This window comes from Oryx dammah, unplaced genomic scaffold (genome assembly GCF_014754425.2).
Source record: "Oryx dammah isolate SB20612 unplaced genomic scaffold, SCBI_Odam_1.1 HiC_scaffold_22, whole genome shotgun sequence".
Lineage (NCBI taxonomy): Eukaryota > Metazoa > Chordata > Mammalia > Artiodactyla > Bovidae > Oryx > Oryx dammah.
This window is the reverse complement of record NW_024070206.1, coordinates 5,085,488-5,100,502: the sequence shown is the minus strand read 5'-3', so window position 1 is coordinate 5,100,502 and position 15,015 is coordinate 5,085,488. Positions and strand designations below refer to the sequence as shown.

At 42.7% G+C, this 15,015-nt stretch overlaps 1 protein-coding gene across 1 annotated transcript in view; it reads right to left on the bottom strand.

The window, feature by feature from the left end:
- The window catches only part of ATP8B1 (ATPase phospholipid transporting 8B1), a 110,695-nt gene that overhangs the window by 33,538 nt on the left and 62,142 nt on the right, over nucleotides 1-15,015 (bottom strand). Inside the window, exons 3-12 of the mRNA XM_040264313.1 lie at nucleotides 12,599-12,696; nucleotides 10,490-10,603; nucleotides 9,004-9,102; nucleotides 8,828-8,889; nucleotides 7,540-7,612; nucleotides 7,355-7,425; nucleotides 5,445-5,527; nucleotides 4,943-5,101; nucleotides 4,691-4,779; nucleotides 2,132-2,322 (exon numbers count right to left, since the gene is read on the bottom strand). Of these exons, the coding sequence (XP_040120247.1) occupies nucleotides 2,132-2,322; nucleotides 4,691-4,779; nucleotides 4,943-5,101; nucleotides 5,445-5,527; nucleotides 7,355-7,425; nucleotides 7,540-7,612; nucleotides 8,828-8,889; nucleotides 9,004-9,102; nucleotides 10,490-10,603; nucleotides 12,599-12,696 (1,039 nt within the window). The remainder of the gene's footprint in view (nucleotides 1-2,131; nucleotides 2,323-4,690; nucleotides 4,780-4,942; nucleotides 5,102-5,444; nucleotides 5,528-7,354; nucleotides 7,426-7,539; nucleotides 7,613-8,827; nucleotides 8,890-9,003; nucleotides 9,103-10,489; nucleotides 10,604-12,598; nucleotides 12,697-15,015) is intronic.

Genomic DNA, 15,015 nt, shown 5'->3' with positions numbered 1-15,015 from the left:
GCAAAGGATGTCTGTAAAGGATGGAACTAAACAGATGGAAAAATAACTCCCTTCTTTTCTGCTCCCTTATATGCTTCATGAGTGCCTAGTATTACCAGACATCATCCTAGGTACGGGGGATATGTCAATAAACAAAAGAGACAAAAATCCCTGCCCTCAAGTAAACATATACTATATTAGATGGTGAGAATCGTCTGTAGAAAATCAAAGCACCGTAAAGAGAGGCAGAGACCGACAGGCAGAGGAAGTGATGTTGAAGACAGAGAGGGTCAGGAATAGCCAGGGGTATAAGGTGAGCTTTGAGCAGAGCTCTCAAGGAAATGAAAGAGCAACCATGTAGATATGGAAGGGAAAGGATATTCCAGGGAGAGGTCAGAGCAAGTGCAAAGGCCCTGGGGCAGGTGCTGATACCACTGAGACGTTCACGGAGGCTCGAGGTGAGGCAGCCTGGGGAGTGGGTGGAGGTGCGGGAGGTCATGACTGGATATGCAGGGCAGCGCAGTGGGTCCCGTGGGCCTGTGGGCGCAGTGTGACTGTGGTCAGTCTATTCTGAATGAGACAGAAAGCTACTGTGGGGCTAAAAGCAGAACAGAGATACTATCTGAAATGACCTGACTGACGTATGCTTCAAAAAGACCTTCGCTTCCAAGAGAAACAAACCAACAAAAAAATCATATTAATCACATGACATGACTTTTTAAAACCTAAAACTCCATATACAGTTTACGTGTAATATACATGTGTGAAAGTGTCAGTCGCTCAGTCATGTCCAACTTTTCGTGGCCCCATGGCCTGCCAGGCTCCTCTGATCATGGAATTCTCCAGGTAACAATATTGGGGGCTTCCCTGGTGGCTTAGATGGTAAAGAATATGCCTGCAATGCGGGAGACCCAGGTTTGATCCCTGGGTCGGGAAGATCCCCTGGAGAAGGGAATGGCAACTCACTCCAGTATTCTTGTCTAGAGAATTCCATGGACAGAGGAGCCTGGTGGGGTACAGTCCATGGGGTCACAGAGTCAGACAGGACTGAGCAACTAACACTTTTACATTTAAGAACACTGGAGTGGGTTGCCTTTCCCTTCTCCAGGGGATCTTCTCGACCCAGGGATCGAAACCAGGTCGCCTGCGCTGCAGGCAGATTCTTCACCATCTGAGCCACCAGAAAGGCCCTAATACGTATGTACAAATACAGACAAAACAGTCTGTATAGTAGTCTCCCTAACAAAGGTAAAATCATCTGTTTTTTTCAAAGTAACTGCAAACACATGGCTCCCCAGGGCTTTACTTCACATGAAAAGAGCGATAGTAACTACAGCTAATAAAATTAAAACTAAAACAAATGTACGTGTAATAAAATTAAAATAAAACAAACACTTCTAATTACAGGTGTGCATGTAGTCTTATATGCCTCTGGGCTATTACTTATTGGAACCAAGAGCAGACGCTGGCTGCTGGGTATCTTTCAAGGCACAATTTTTCTCCCAGTGGTTTAAAGTTCAACTAAGCAGAGACAGTGAAACTTGATATTAAAAAAGCAAAAAAGGAAAAAGTATCAGAAAACAAGGTGATGACCATCTATCAGACATATGACCCTCTCTTATTACTCTTTTATCACAGTTGGGGTTGAGACGAGAAAGAGAACATTTTGAGAGGCGAAATGTGGGAGGCAGCGTTCAGGAAGCCCATTGAGTTTTACAAGCTGGAGATATACCAGGTAGTGATACAGAAGTTACAGAAAAGAGGTTAGGATGGCTCCTGAAATGGAAAACAACTAAGTTATTCCATAACATCTAAATCTTCCAGCTCTTGCTGATGCTTGAGCTTGAGCTTTGGAACCCAGTCAGAAGGAATCCTGCCAAGAAAGTGACTGCAGGAGTGGAGTTTGACCTCTGAACTCCAGTAGCTTTATCTGTCAAGAGGTCAAGATACAGGATGCTGTGCCTAGTACGGAACAGACATGCAGTGTGAATTTCCTCTGCCCAGATCACCCTCAATTCTGAAGTGAAAGCTCTTTTCTTATTTGTTCCTTATGACCTTTAAAACAAGTATTGCTAAAATTGAAGGTGCTGAATTGGCAAGGTGTACCAAGTTCTTCTCTTAAAGCAGAAGGCCAAAGAGAAGTCAGCCTTACCTGACATAGAGAGAGATGGGCACCAGGGTGTTGAGAACAATGATGTAGCCCCAGAAATTTAGAAATCCACGGTAGGAGGGTGTAGAGTCTTCTCCATCATAGAGGTACCAGGAAAAATTGCCAACTTGAGCTTCCCAGTAAGCATGGCCGATGGCAAGACCCGCAGAAAGCAAGATGAGAACCACAAAGATCTGCAAGACACACAGTAGTTAGGTTTAACGCTAAGGACACATTCCCAATCCCATGCACTGTGTAGACTCTAATTTACCTTACTCAATACTTTACATGTGTATGATAATTCAGTACGCTGTAAAAGCAACACAAAAGATGCTGATGCTGCAAAGATTGAAAGCAAGAGAAGGGGATGGCAGAGGATGAAATGGTTAGATAGTATCACTGACTCAACGGACATGAATATGAGCAGACAGGGGAGAACAGAGTCCATGGGGTTGCCAAGAGTTGGACACAACTTAGTGACTTGAACAGCAACAACAAACTCACTTAAAATAGAGACAATGCCATAACGATACCTTGGGGGACTTTTCTGGTGGTCCAGTGGTTAAGATTCTGTGCTTCCACTGCAGGGGGCACAAGTTCGACCCCTGCTCAGGGAACTAAGCTCCCATATGCCCCAGGTGGCAAGGCCAAAAGGTAAATAAATAAACAGACAGAATGCTTTGAAAGCCTATTCATTTCTGTGGTTGATTAATTTATCCTACCTACCATATACAAGGTAAGGTTTTATTCCTAAAATTATCTTTCAGAAGAGAAGGTGGTGTTTTATATTCAAATCCTTAAACATTCTCATAATATGGAACATTATCTCAACAACTTTTCCTTTGAGCAATAACATAATGTTTGGGGAAGATAACCTTACTTTAGCATGAACAATTTCAAAGAAGGCAAAATTGGGATTCTTATAGAAAATGTTCAATGGAAATGATTTTTTAAAAAAAGGCAAGGAAATTTTATGCAAGTTTGGGTAATTATTCCTGAAGGTTTAATGATCACTTAACATTTAAGATCCTTTAAGAAGCAATACAGTAAGTATTCTATTGTGAAAACTGAGTATATACCTAAGGAATGAATAAAAAAGTCAACAGTCAACTGGGTATTTAAGGTAACGGCAAACACTGGGTATCTGTGAGGAGGAAGAAAACTTCCAAGGCAAATTTAAATTTCTGGACACGGGTTCCAAAAGTGCTGTATTTCAAAAGAACTTGGCACAGAGGAGAGATGACAAAGTCCTTGGGAGGGCTCCAGCCATAAGCAAGACAGTGACATGGAGGATGAGCCAGAAAAGTTCAAATGAAGAGTTCATGAAATGTGAGAGCAGGGAGAAAAGAATTTTTTCTTAAATTAACACATTACTATTATATGCTTTTGACCATATAAAGTATTGGAAGTATTATAAGTCCCTAAAATGTTTTGTTGTTCAAATTAAACGGGACCAGATAAGATGCTGGAGTAGGGACGTCACCTCTCTCGTGAACACACCAAAACTAAATACTTGAAAACAAACCCTTACTGGCAAGTTGGAGGACTGTCTAACGTTTAGGGCCACTCTATGTGCAGAAGAGTAGACACAGCAGGTTTAAGACTGCCATCCTTAGAGGCCTGTTTACACAGTGGGCTGTTGGCTGGCAACAGGAAACAGATTTTGGAAGGGCTTCCTGGTTCCTTATTTCTTATTCTCTGATAAGAATGACTCATTGTGCCCAGCTGTTTGTGTAAAACAATATGGTTTATACTGACTACCCAGATTCCTTTAGGGAGTCTGGAATTTTGGTACACACCAGGCAGACAGTGCCTACATGGCCAGACCCCAATAAAACCCAGGCAATGCGTCTCTCATGAACTTTCCTGGAGAGCCAACATTTCACATGGGCTGACACAGATTGTCGCTGGGAGGATTCTGTGAGTCTGTTGTGAGTGAACCCACTGGGAGAGGACTCTTGGAAGCTCATCCTTGGTTTTCTCTGCACTTTGCCCCATGAACCTTCTTCCTTTGCTATCTTGCTTTGTAATAAGCAATACTTATCATAGTAAGTCCTAACTATGAGAACAATTATAGACTGAATTCAAGTCTTCCTCATGAATCATCAATACTGGGAGTGGTCTTGGAGATAGATCTTTGACTCACCTTACACATAAACTTGCCTTATATTTGGACTTACACAGTATATTTTGGGGGATAAAGGTTTGCTTTTAAGAGAGCTATCCCTGTGGGAAATTAACAGCAGTAAAATCAATCCTACATTGACTTCAGGGGCATAGTGCTATGAATTTATCTAAGACTCCCTAGTTTCCCAACTGATGACTCTATAGGGTGATCAACTCAGGTATCAACTCAGGGTACCCTACAACTGGAATTCACATTCCCAGAGAGAGTCTCCTATTAGAAATGTGGCATTTCTGAGAAAAGATGAGGGAATCTCTTCTCCCCAACCTTGTGAATTTTTCTACTTGGCCCACAGAGGTAAAATTTCTTTGCATTAGAGAAACATACAAGAAAACTAGAGCAAAAGATAGCAATCTACCAAAACAGAAAATAAATACCGTATAAACCATGTAGTTCATCAAGTAATCAATTTTAGTTCTTTTAAATCTGGTTTTCCCACTATTCTTCATTATTTTAGAGTCAGCACCTAGAAATGGAAAATTCAATCTGATCAACAATTGGGAAAATCAATTCACTAGCATTTCAGTAAAATAACTCTCTTGGGTTTCAATAGAGAAAGGACAATCAGTTTCCTCATTTACATCTTTAATGAGCCTACAGATCAATTTCCCAAGAGACTTCAAAAGTACCTGCAAAAATGACCAATCCATGGCAGAAATCGGTGTTCCTGATGACACAACCACGTAATAAAATTTTATCAGCATCCAAAGGAAAACTTGTGTTTTTCCAAAATAGTGTTCCTGTAAACTTATCTAGTCGGTTATTCGGTTCCTCACATTCAATAAAACCTTTTAAAAGAGAGATGATTGACATAAGTACTCACATATGAAAGATTTTCTGGTTTTAATTAATATAGACTGAACCAAGCAACGAAAATTTAATACAAAGTAAGACATGTTAGGGCTTTCCTGGGAGCTTAGTGGTAAAGAACCCCCCTGCCAATGTAGGAGACACACGCTTGATCCTGGGTCGGGAAAATCCCCTGGAGAAGGAAACGGCAACCCACGCCCGTATTGTTGCCTGGAGAATCGCATGGACAGGGGAGCCTGGTAGGCTACAGTCCACGGGGTTGCAAAGGGTCAGACACAGCTTAGCGACTAAACAACAACAAAAAGACATGTTTGCACAAACCATCAAATGCTGCCAGTGAGCTTTCTTCTTGGAGATATTGGTGTGTGATTTCAAGTGCCATTTTGAACTTTAAGTTGGTTTCTCTAAAGGGAAAGGAAAAAAGAATTACATGAACAAATTTCAGAGTTGGAAAAGGAGTATAAAGAACACTGTACGAAGTAACATTAGGTATACCAGGAAGTGAAAGCTAAATAATCAGCCTTTTCTGTTTTCAAACTCTCTGTTCTCCTTAGAACTTCAGCTTTGGATGAAGTTATCCCCTGAACTAGAGAAAAACTCCTGACCCAGGAAACGTTGGCCCCCTTTTACTGTTTGTTACTATGAGGCAACCTGGGTAGGCCCAAGGCACCCAGAAGCTTCCTGTCTCTCTCCTTACTAATTTAATTCTTACCAGCCAAGACTACCAAACTGCTATTTTAAACTTTCTTTCTAACATTTAATCACACTAAGATAACTCTAGGATACATATTTATTACAGAAAGGGTCAAGACTCTATCAGCTTAATATTGCCCAGAGTGAATAACCAGATCCTTTGAAAGATGAATTCTTAAAAAAAAAAAAAAAAGAAAGAAAGAAAGATGAATTCTATCTAAGGAAGGAGGTGATCACCTTACCCCCAGTACTGAGCATGTTCACCCACCCACCCACACACACACACACAGTGGAAGGCAAAACACAGGCAAGAGGACCCCCAGGGCCAGGCTGGGCACATATACTCTGGGGAGCAAGCCAAGCTTCCTGCGGTGAGTCATTTATTTCAAGCCCCACAAAGACGGACTGGGGATTCCCATCAACTACGAAGTGGACCAGCAGTTCTCAACTTTCCATTCTGTTTGCTCCAACAGGGCATGCTAGGAGTTTCTATCTTTGCAAAACTTCAGGATCTCTCACTTGTGGGAATAAGAGCTGTTTTACAGTTTAGGTTGAACGATCAACCGACTGACTTACAGACCTCGCTTTGACTCGGATGATCTCAGTCTCCATAGAAGCTTATGCTCATCGTGGGTGTGAGAAAGGGGCTAATGCCAAGAGAGGAACACAGGCAGCAGCCTGGGGAGTGAGCAGAGGGGGCAACGCCCCAACTCTGCCACCCGCTGTGTGATCTTGGGTGGGCTACCTCACCTCCAGGGCCTCAGTTTCCTCACTGGGGTACGTCAAGGTGATAACACACATCTCATAGGGTTGCTGAAAAGATTAAATGAGGAACTTCCCTGGTGGTCCAGGGGCTGGGACTCCACATCTTTAATGCAGGGGGCTGGGTTCAGTCCCTGGTTGGGGAATTGGATCTTACATGCTGCAGCTAGGACCCAGTGCAGCTCAATAATAAGAAAGAATACTGATTTTTTTAATTAAAAGAAAAAAAAAGATTAAATGACCTACCAAAACTAATGCAACCCAGTAGGTATTCCATAAATATACTGAAAACTGGTCAAAATGGTCCAAAAAATCCTTTTAAGTGGTGGCATAGTAACAAAAACCAACAAAGGGAGAAAACTGTCTACCGGCAAAGACTTTAAAAATCTATTTTTTTTCCCCCAAAATAGTTACTAGCAACCGTTTGTCAGTCTGACACTGCTCAGCAGCTGGTAAAGGGCTCAGGCACACATTCTGTAATCAGAACTTTACTTTCCCTGAAGATAGGCTCGCAAATACAGAATAAGGTAAAGAGAAGTTGGTCTACTAGGGAGTCAGACCACTGCCGTCTTCTTGCTTGTCCTACGAGTACTCATTAGGGAAAAAGACAAAGACAACAAGAGGCTGGTCTCCTACAAGGAGAGATTGCTGGGCATCCAGCGGGTAGAGGTAAGGCTGGACCTCAGGGCTTCCTGTCCAAGTGCACAAGTTTCACGTAACAATGGTCAGCCTTCCAAAGATGAGCTTCCCAACCTGCCTGCCTAAGACCCACTCACCCATCCAGTTCGGCCGTTTCCACGTAGCAGAGGCTGTTAGGTTCGGAGCTCGACAGCAGCAGGATGTCAGCCTGTTTGAAACAAAACACACCAGTAACACAGAGACCCCCATGCCCGAGGCTGAATCGAATGCCAGGTCAGATGGAAGGGTAAGGAATGAGAGAGCAGAGCTTGAGCCCACTTACTGGGATGAAGTCATTTTTTTTCAGGCGAATGACATCTCCGACTTGAATGTCTTTCCACTTGGCAACTTTGAACCTGAATGTAGAAAAGAATGATAGTTCAGTGGCACTCTTCAAGTTACTGGCAGGGGATTTGGATTATGTTGTCTGGGAGCCAAAAATTCTGGGGAAGGTATATCCCAGGGGAAGGTCAGCCAGAAGGTCAGCCAGCTGATGATTAAGGGGTCATGAGGATCGTCTTCTCCTCTGGAGGAAGAAACAAAGGCAGCGCTAACTTTGATGCATTCCTTTCCATCCTGCGTTGCGTGATCGGGGCTCAGTGGGGGCGCCTTAAATGTGCAGGAAGGAGACACGTGCCACCTCTGTTTTTGCTCATGTCCTGTGTTCCCAGCCTCTCAGTTACCCATCGCCTGCTGATCCCAGGAGAGGGAAGCATTATGGACCCCACATAGCCATCTGGAATGCTCACGATACTTTGGTTTTTATACACATTTGGCTGCATGGGGTCTTAGCTGCAGCACTCGGGATCTTTGATTCTTAGTTACAGCATGCAGGATCTTTAGTTGGCGCATGCAGACTCTTAGTTGCAGCATCTGGGATCTGTTTCCCCAACCAGGGATCGAACCTGGGTCCCCTGCATTAGGAGCCCAGAGTCAGCCACGGGACCACCAGGGAAGTCCCCAACGCTAGTTCTTAACTTGTCTCCTCTCTAGTGTTTAAACTTATCTTTTTAACGAGTGTATCACTTTTCTAATAAACCTCATAAGAATATTGATAAAATAAAAAGATTGCTTCGTTTGGTATTAAATTCTCCCGGAAATACCCATTTGACTGTCTAACAAATGAACATTTAAAAAAATTTAAAATATAGTATGGTAGACCTCAGAGATACTGCAGATGATGAGATTTCAACACAACTAATTCTAATAAAACTCAGCTCATAACAAGAAAGATGAAAACAAAATGCTCTGAAAGCCCAGCTATAGCTGGGGATTCCTGAAGGGTTTCAGGACGTTCAGGCAAATTGCTGGGGGAGAGCAGAGGTGGAGTCGCACACTCCAGGCTGAAGGAAACCCAGGAGGACTGAGGACTCAGACCTCCAGCAGGCAACTAACTGCCTGGACTCCAAGCTGGGGACAGCCTCATCTCAGGAAGTGGAGAGAGGCCTTTCCAAGGAAGAGGTTCATGCGCCATTAGACTTCCAAGTTTCTAGTTATCTCTAAGGTTGCTTCTGGACGTATTTGTATATTACATCCTTGGATGAAAAAACACGTTCAGAAAGGCACGGTACCTGCCATCCTTAATGACTTCACACGTCCTATTGTTGATTTCCTTGTCCATTTTATGGCGCGCCTTGAGAGGAGGGATGAGAAAAGGTTATTTTCATCATCTCAAAACGGCCAGTATGAATGCCACTAGAAAATACGCTTGCAGTGGTGAGGAGGAGGTTGCATGAGAAATCCTTACCACATCATCCACAAGGTCTTTGATGGCCGTGACACCCAGCACCACAAGCAAGGGCACCAGTGTGGTGTACCACGCCAGGGTCGAGATTTGAGGGATTGCCTGAAAGAGATTGAAAAATGGCAGACATATGTGCTTGGGAAGACACAGCAGAGCTACAGGCAGGCAACTGCTAATGTTAAACCTAATCCCCACCATCATCCAGCTGGCATCCTGTACAGCAGGCATGGAAAGGTGCCGAAGCACCCAGCTAACCCTTCTCCTGCCTCTCTCTCTAGCTTCTGGCTTCCTGGAACAGAGCCTAGAGACAGAAACACATTACAGAAAAACCCACACGATCTTTTCGGCCAACCCAATACTAATCTTGCAGACTACAAGAATTACGTGAAGGAACGGTGCAAGGAAAGGGCTAAGGCTGTTACCAGCACCCGCACCGCTGTGCCTTCAGGAAAGATACTCAAGGTGTGGGGAGATGGGGGAGGCGGTTCATTTCCCACATTACTGTGACTATAGCAAGGCAGAACGCCCCTTTTCCTTTTGGAAGGAAGGAAGGGAAAGCGGCCCACTCGTCATGCAGCAGCACTGTAAACTTGGCATGTTTCTCTCTACACGAGCCTGTCTCTAAGGCCCCGCTCAATAAGACCACGCCTTATGATCAAGTCAGCAGGTCTCAGATTCCACTAAACCTGTTCAGGGTCTAGCTCTCCCTCCTGAGTCTTCCCTCCAACCGTGCGTCCGCCATCTCCACTCAGACACACAGGTTACAGTTTCACAAAACTACACTGGGCGAATCCCAGCAGGTGAGACTATTCTCCAAATCAAATGCTTGACATAAAGAATCTGATGAAACCAAGTGGAGATGCCATCCTTTGTAACTGGCACATCAAGTGCTAAAGGTGGAAACTCTGGCAACTAGAGGGTATATAGTTTCTTTGATCGTAAAGCAGTTCCTAGATAGATAGAAGTAATGCTCTCCAGATTAAGTGGACTTCTTGACCCAAGTAGGAAAAAAAAAAAAAATAGGCCTTTCCAGTGTAAAACCAGGTCAGAAAAATAATTATGAGAATTGTGACCAAAATCCTAATAAAAATCAATAACCTTTTGGCAACTAAATAAAAAATAAAAGCCAAGCATAGAATTTTAAGGTACAACTGTTTCACAAACTGAACATTTGAATTTGACTCACTTCAGGAAAATCATTTTAACAATGACATCAGTATGTTTTCACTGACATAAGTATGAAACTGAACTTTTTAAAATATAGAATTAAAATAACATCTGCATCTGCTCAGGTTCAGTGTTCATGTAACACTGTTCGTGAACTGATTCTGGGTATTAGTCACACTCTCTTACATCCAGAACTCAGATGACCATATAGAAAACTTTCAAGATTGTTTGTATTTTATGTACAATTTAAACACTAACAACCTGAATGTTACTGAGTCATCATAACTCAAAACAGATTTAAGATACGAAAGGGTATTATTACCTGTAAGATGAGAAGGACCAGGAAATAGAAATTGGCCGCTCTCTTAAACTGCTCAAACAAATTCAGTGGTAGAAAGGTCAACGCATTGTATTTGTATGTTTTAATTGCATTATTCTGTTGGGAAAAATGAAAAAATCATTCTAAACGGTCCCACGCTTACCATAATACACAATATATGAAGTGAAAGTGAAAGTCGCTCAGTTGTATCTGACTCTTTGTGACCCCATGGACTATACAGTCCGTGGAATTCTCCAGGCCAGAATATTGGAGTGGGTTGCCACACTCTCCTCCAGGGGATCTTCCCAACCCAGGGATCAAACCCAGGTCTCCCACATTGCAGGCAGATTCCTTACCAGCTGAGCCCCCAGGGAAGCCCATGAATACTGGAGTGGGTAGTCTATCCCTTCTCCAGGGGATCTTCCCTGACCCAGGAATTGAACCGGGGTCTCCTGCATTGCAGGCAGATTCTTTACCAGCTGACCTACCAGGGAAGCCCAGACACAAAAATCAGCCCTGTGCCTACAGGCACAGAAGGCTATAATTTGTTTGAAAGATACTGAGATTTTCTCTAAGTTTTTACTTCTAACTGGGCCTCGAAACCCTTGGAGGCTTATGTCAGAGAGTCACAAGACACAGAGATTTCACCTCAAAGGTCTCTTTGGCAACTCTCACTGCGACCAAACAGATTCTGCTGGTGGGTCTCTTGATCCTTAGAGCCTCTTAGAAAATAGGGCAAAGATGAGAAAATGAGATGTGTCAACATGGGTGGAAAAGGAACATTCTTTAAGAACAATGGAGGGTGTATAAGAGTCAAAGACACCGGTGTGGGTTGAATTGTGTGCCCCCCAAAGAGACACTCAAGTTCTGACCCTGTGACCTGAGATGGTCATCTTACTGGGTTGGCCAAAAAGGTCGTTTGGGTTTTCCCATCAGATGGGACAGAAAAATCCAAATGAACTTTTTGGCCAACCAAATATCAGAAATATGGTTTTTGCCAAGGTGATCAAGTTACAGTGAGGTCACGATGGATTAAGGTGGATTAAGGCCTAATGCAATGATTAGGCCTGTTGGCCTTTGTAGAGGAAAATTGGGCACAGACAGAGAAACATACAGGGAGACAGACACTGGAGTGGGGTGTTGCTAAGGATCACCAAGATCGGTTAGCCAGAGACCAAGGAGAAGTCTGCAGCAGCCTCTCCCGCGGATCCCCCAGAAGGAATCAGCCCACTGACACCTTGATTTTAGACTTCGGGCCTTTTCAAATTGTAAGAGAATAAATTTCTGTTGTCTTACACCACCCAGTTGGTGGTATTCTGTGGAGCAGTGCCAGGAATCTAACAGACAACATTTCAGCCCAGACTTAGCTCATGTTCTTTATATTTCAATGGTAATAAGCATTTTGGGGGCGAAAATATCTTCAAAGTCTCTGAATCCATCATAGGCCAAAGATGGAGAGATAAGTTACCAAGATTCCTTTCAAATTCTTATTACTGTCAAAAAGCGAGGCATCTGTGATATTACTGTATGCTCTTTGATAAAATTTTTTAAAAAGAGCTTTGTATATTCAGAGGAAAAATTTCAATCAACTTTGTTTTGTTTCACACTGCCCCATACCCCTTAAGGGAGTTCATCTTAATGCAATGAGAAAAAAGGACACTCTAGGAAATCTAAAATAAGACACAAGTGGACTTATCTGGGAAACAGAAACAGACTCACAGACATAGAGAACAGATCTGTGACTGCCAGGGGGAGTGGACTGGGAGTGTGGAGGTAGCAGATGAAAGCTACTATATACAGGATGTATCAACAGTGAAGTCTTATTCAATGTCCTGGGATAAACCAGAATGGAAAAGAATTTTTTAAAGAAATATACATACATATATATATAAACTGAATCACTCTGCTGTACAGCAGACATTGATACAACATTGTAAATCAACTGTACTTCAATTTAAAAAATGACATTCTAGAGAACTAACAATGACTGTCAGTGGCCCCAGGCCAGGGGTTACCTGGAAGGCAGGTGTCACACAAAGCAAGTAAGCATCATGGCTATTGGGGAAAAAAAAACTGGCTTTTAATAAAGCTAACTAATTAAAATCAACTTACCGCATATTTGCTCTCCTTAATGCAAAAGAATACTGTGTTCATAAACTGAGGTTGTTCATGGAAGCGTCGGTCATTGGCTTTGACTTGCCATGTACAGTCTTCAAAAAAGAAAGAGAAAATTAGCCTGTTGCTGTGGGCTGAATTATGTCTTTCCTAGACTCACACATTAAAGCTCTAACCCCATCCCGTACCTCAGAGTATGACCTTATTTGGAAACAAGATTCACTCAGATGCAAGTTAAAGTGGGGTCATTGGAGAGGACCCTAGTCCAACATGACCGCTGTCCTTAGAACAGAAGGAAGCCAGGACTCAGAGATGCCACGGAGGGGAGACAGTCAAGCCAATGAGCAAGGCCTGGAACAGACCCTTCCCCCACAGCCCTCAGGAGGAATCAACGCACCACCACAGACCGATCTCAGACTTCTAGCCTCCAGGACTGTGACATAACACACTTCTGCATTCAAGTCGCCCAGTTCGTACTAATTTGTTAGGGCAGCCTCAGCAAGCCAATGACCACTATTATAAATTGACCACTATTCACAGAACACTTGATTCTAAAAGAGAAATCCTCATTTAAACATGGCCTGAACAAAAACCCCAGAGCCCCACAAGGTCACAGCTAAATTAAGTTAAATTATTTCTTCAAATTCATTTACTTGGTTTATAAAAAGTGTGTGTGTGTGCCGTCGCTTCAGTCATGTCCGACTCTTTGCGACCCCATGGACTGTAGCCCACCAGGCTCCTCTGTCCATGGGATTCTCCAGGCAAGAAGACTGGAGTCGGGTGCCATGCCCTCCTCGTTTTATTTTACTGTAATCTGCAAATTGTTAAGGGTTTCATTTGGCTCTCAGATGACTCGTGACATAGCCCTGGTCATCAGTGTTCTAGAACACCTCTGAGAACTGCTGTTTGAGAATTCAGGAAGGTTGAAAAGAAAAATAATTAAGATTCCTTAAAAAGGGAGAAATGACCAATGAGAAGGGATAAAAACCAAAGTCAGAAATGCTCAAGAGGAAAGAATAAGCCGCCCTGTTCATGCGCTGGATTCTTCGCTCTCCTTGTGGCTCCTTAAATTTGCTTCATAATTAAGTCCTCTAGCCAACAGTTCCTCTGTCTCCACACGACACCCTCACCTCCAGCCCGGACCTCAAGTAGGGCAGTGGAGGTCTATCAGAAATGACCTTGGTCTCTTCATTTTACTCTGTGAGTGAGACCTTGGAGAGCTTGGAGAAAGTACTGGTGTCTTCGTCTGCTGCACCCTGAGCTTAACTACAGCAGCATCTGTAGTTAATTTCAGAAATCGGATTGCTGTCAAGTAATCAAACTATTTCTAACAGGGTTCCTCATTTGGCCCAATTCAGACAAACTTGGCCTAATTTCAGTCAGCAAAGTAACCCGATTCCTTCTCCTGATACTTTCCTGAGTTTCATGCTAATTGCTTGAGGAGCAGTTCAGTGAGAGACCATGAAGAAAGTGAAAACGGTTTCTATGGTCAAATATATTTGTGAAACACAGTATCCAACTGCCTCCTCTTGGACATTCAATGGACGCATTGCTGTGTTAAAGTCTCTGAGAAGTCCTATAGTAAAGAACTTAATTTTATTTAATTCAATCTTTTCAAAATTAATGTGACCAGGGGCACATTTTTAAAAAATATCACAGAACATCTATTAATATGGTTTGAGAAGTGTTGTGTTAAGCACATGCCTTTAAGAAAGGTGGCAAAATAGCACTTGGAAATATTTATGTTTGGGATCAAACATTTACTAAGTACCCAGTTAAAACAGAGAACCTTACTGGACACTTGGACCCCCAAGGCTAATTTATAGAAAAAGTAGAAATCTTGTACCATTTTCTAGAATGGAAATATTGACCAAGAAAAGAGAAGTAATATACTAACCAACAAAAAAAATTCACCTTCACCTGATGACCCTTTAGTTAAAAGCAAGAAGGAAATTAATTCGCAAGGGCTGTGCCTAATAAAACCATCAATGCATTTACCACCAGCCACCAGCTCAAGATTACCTGGAAAACATGTATTTAACACAGGTAAGTATGGCTACAGGTGTTGGGTGTTATGGTCACCAAGTCCTTTGACCATCACCATCTGGCAGAGAAAGTCAGTTTTACCTGACCCCTCATTCTGAACTCTTGATTATGGACAACTCTGCAACCAAAAAGCTGAATTGGTTGGTACAGACTACAGCAAACCAGCAGAGTTAAATGATCAAAAGTTTAGCATCAGATAACAAACAAAAAGCAACCCAAGAGGGAAATGGGTGAAGGACAAATAGATCATTCATACAAAGAGAAATTCAATGGCTCTTAAAAATATGAAAAGATACCCAAGTTCATCAAAAAACAAGGACAATTCTTCAGTGAGGTACCCATTTTTATCCCACAAAGGCAAAATAAAC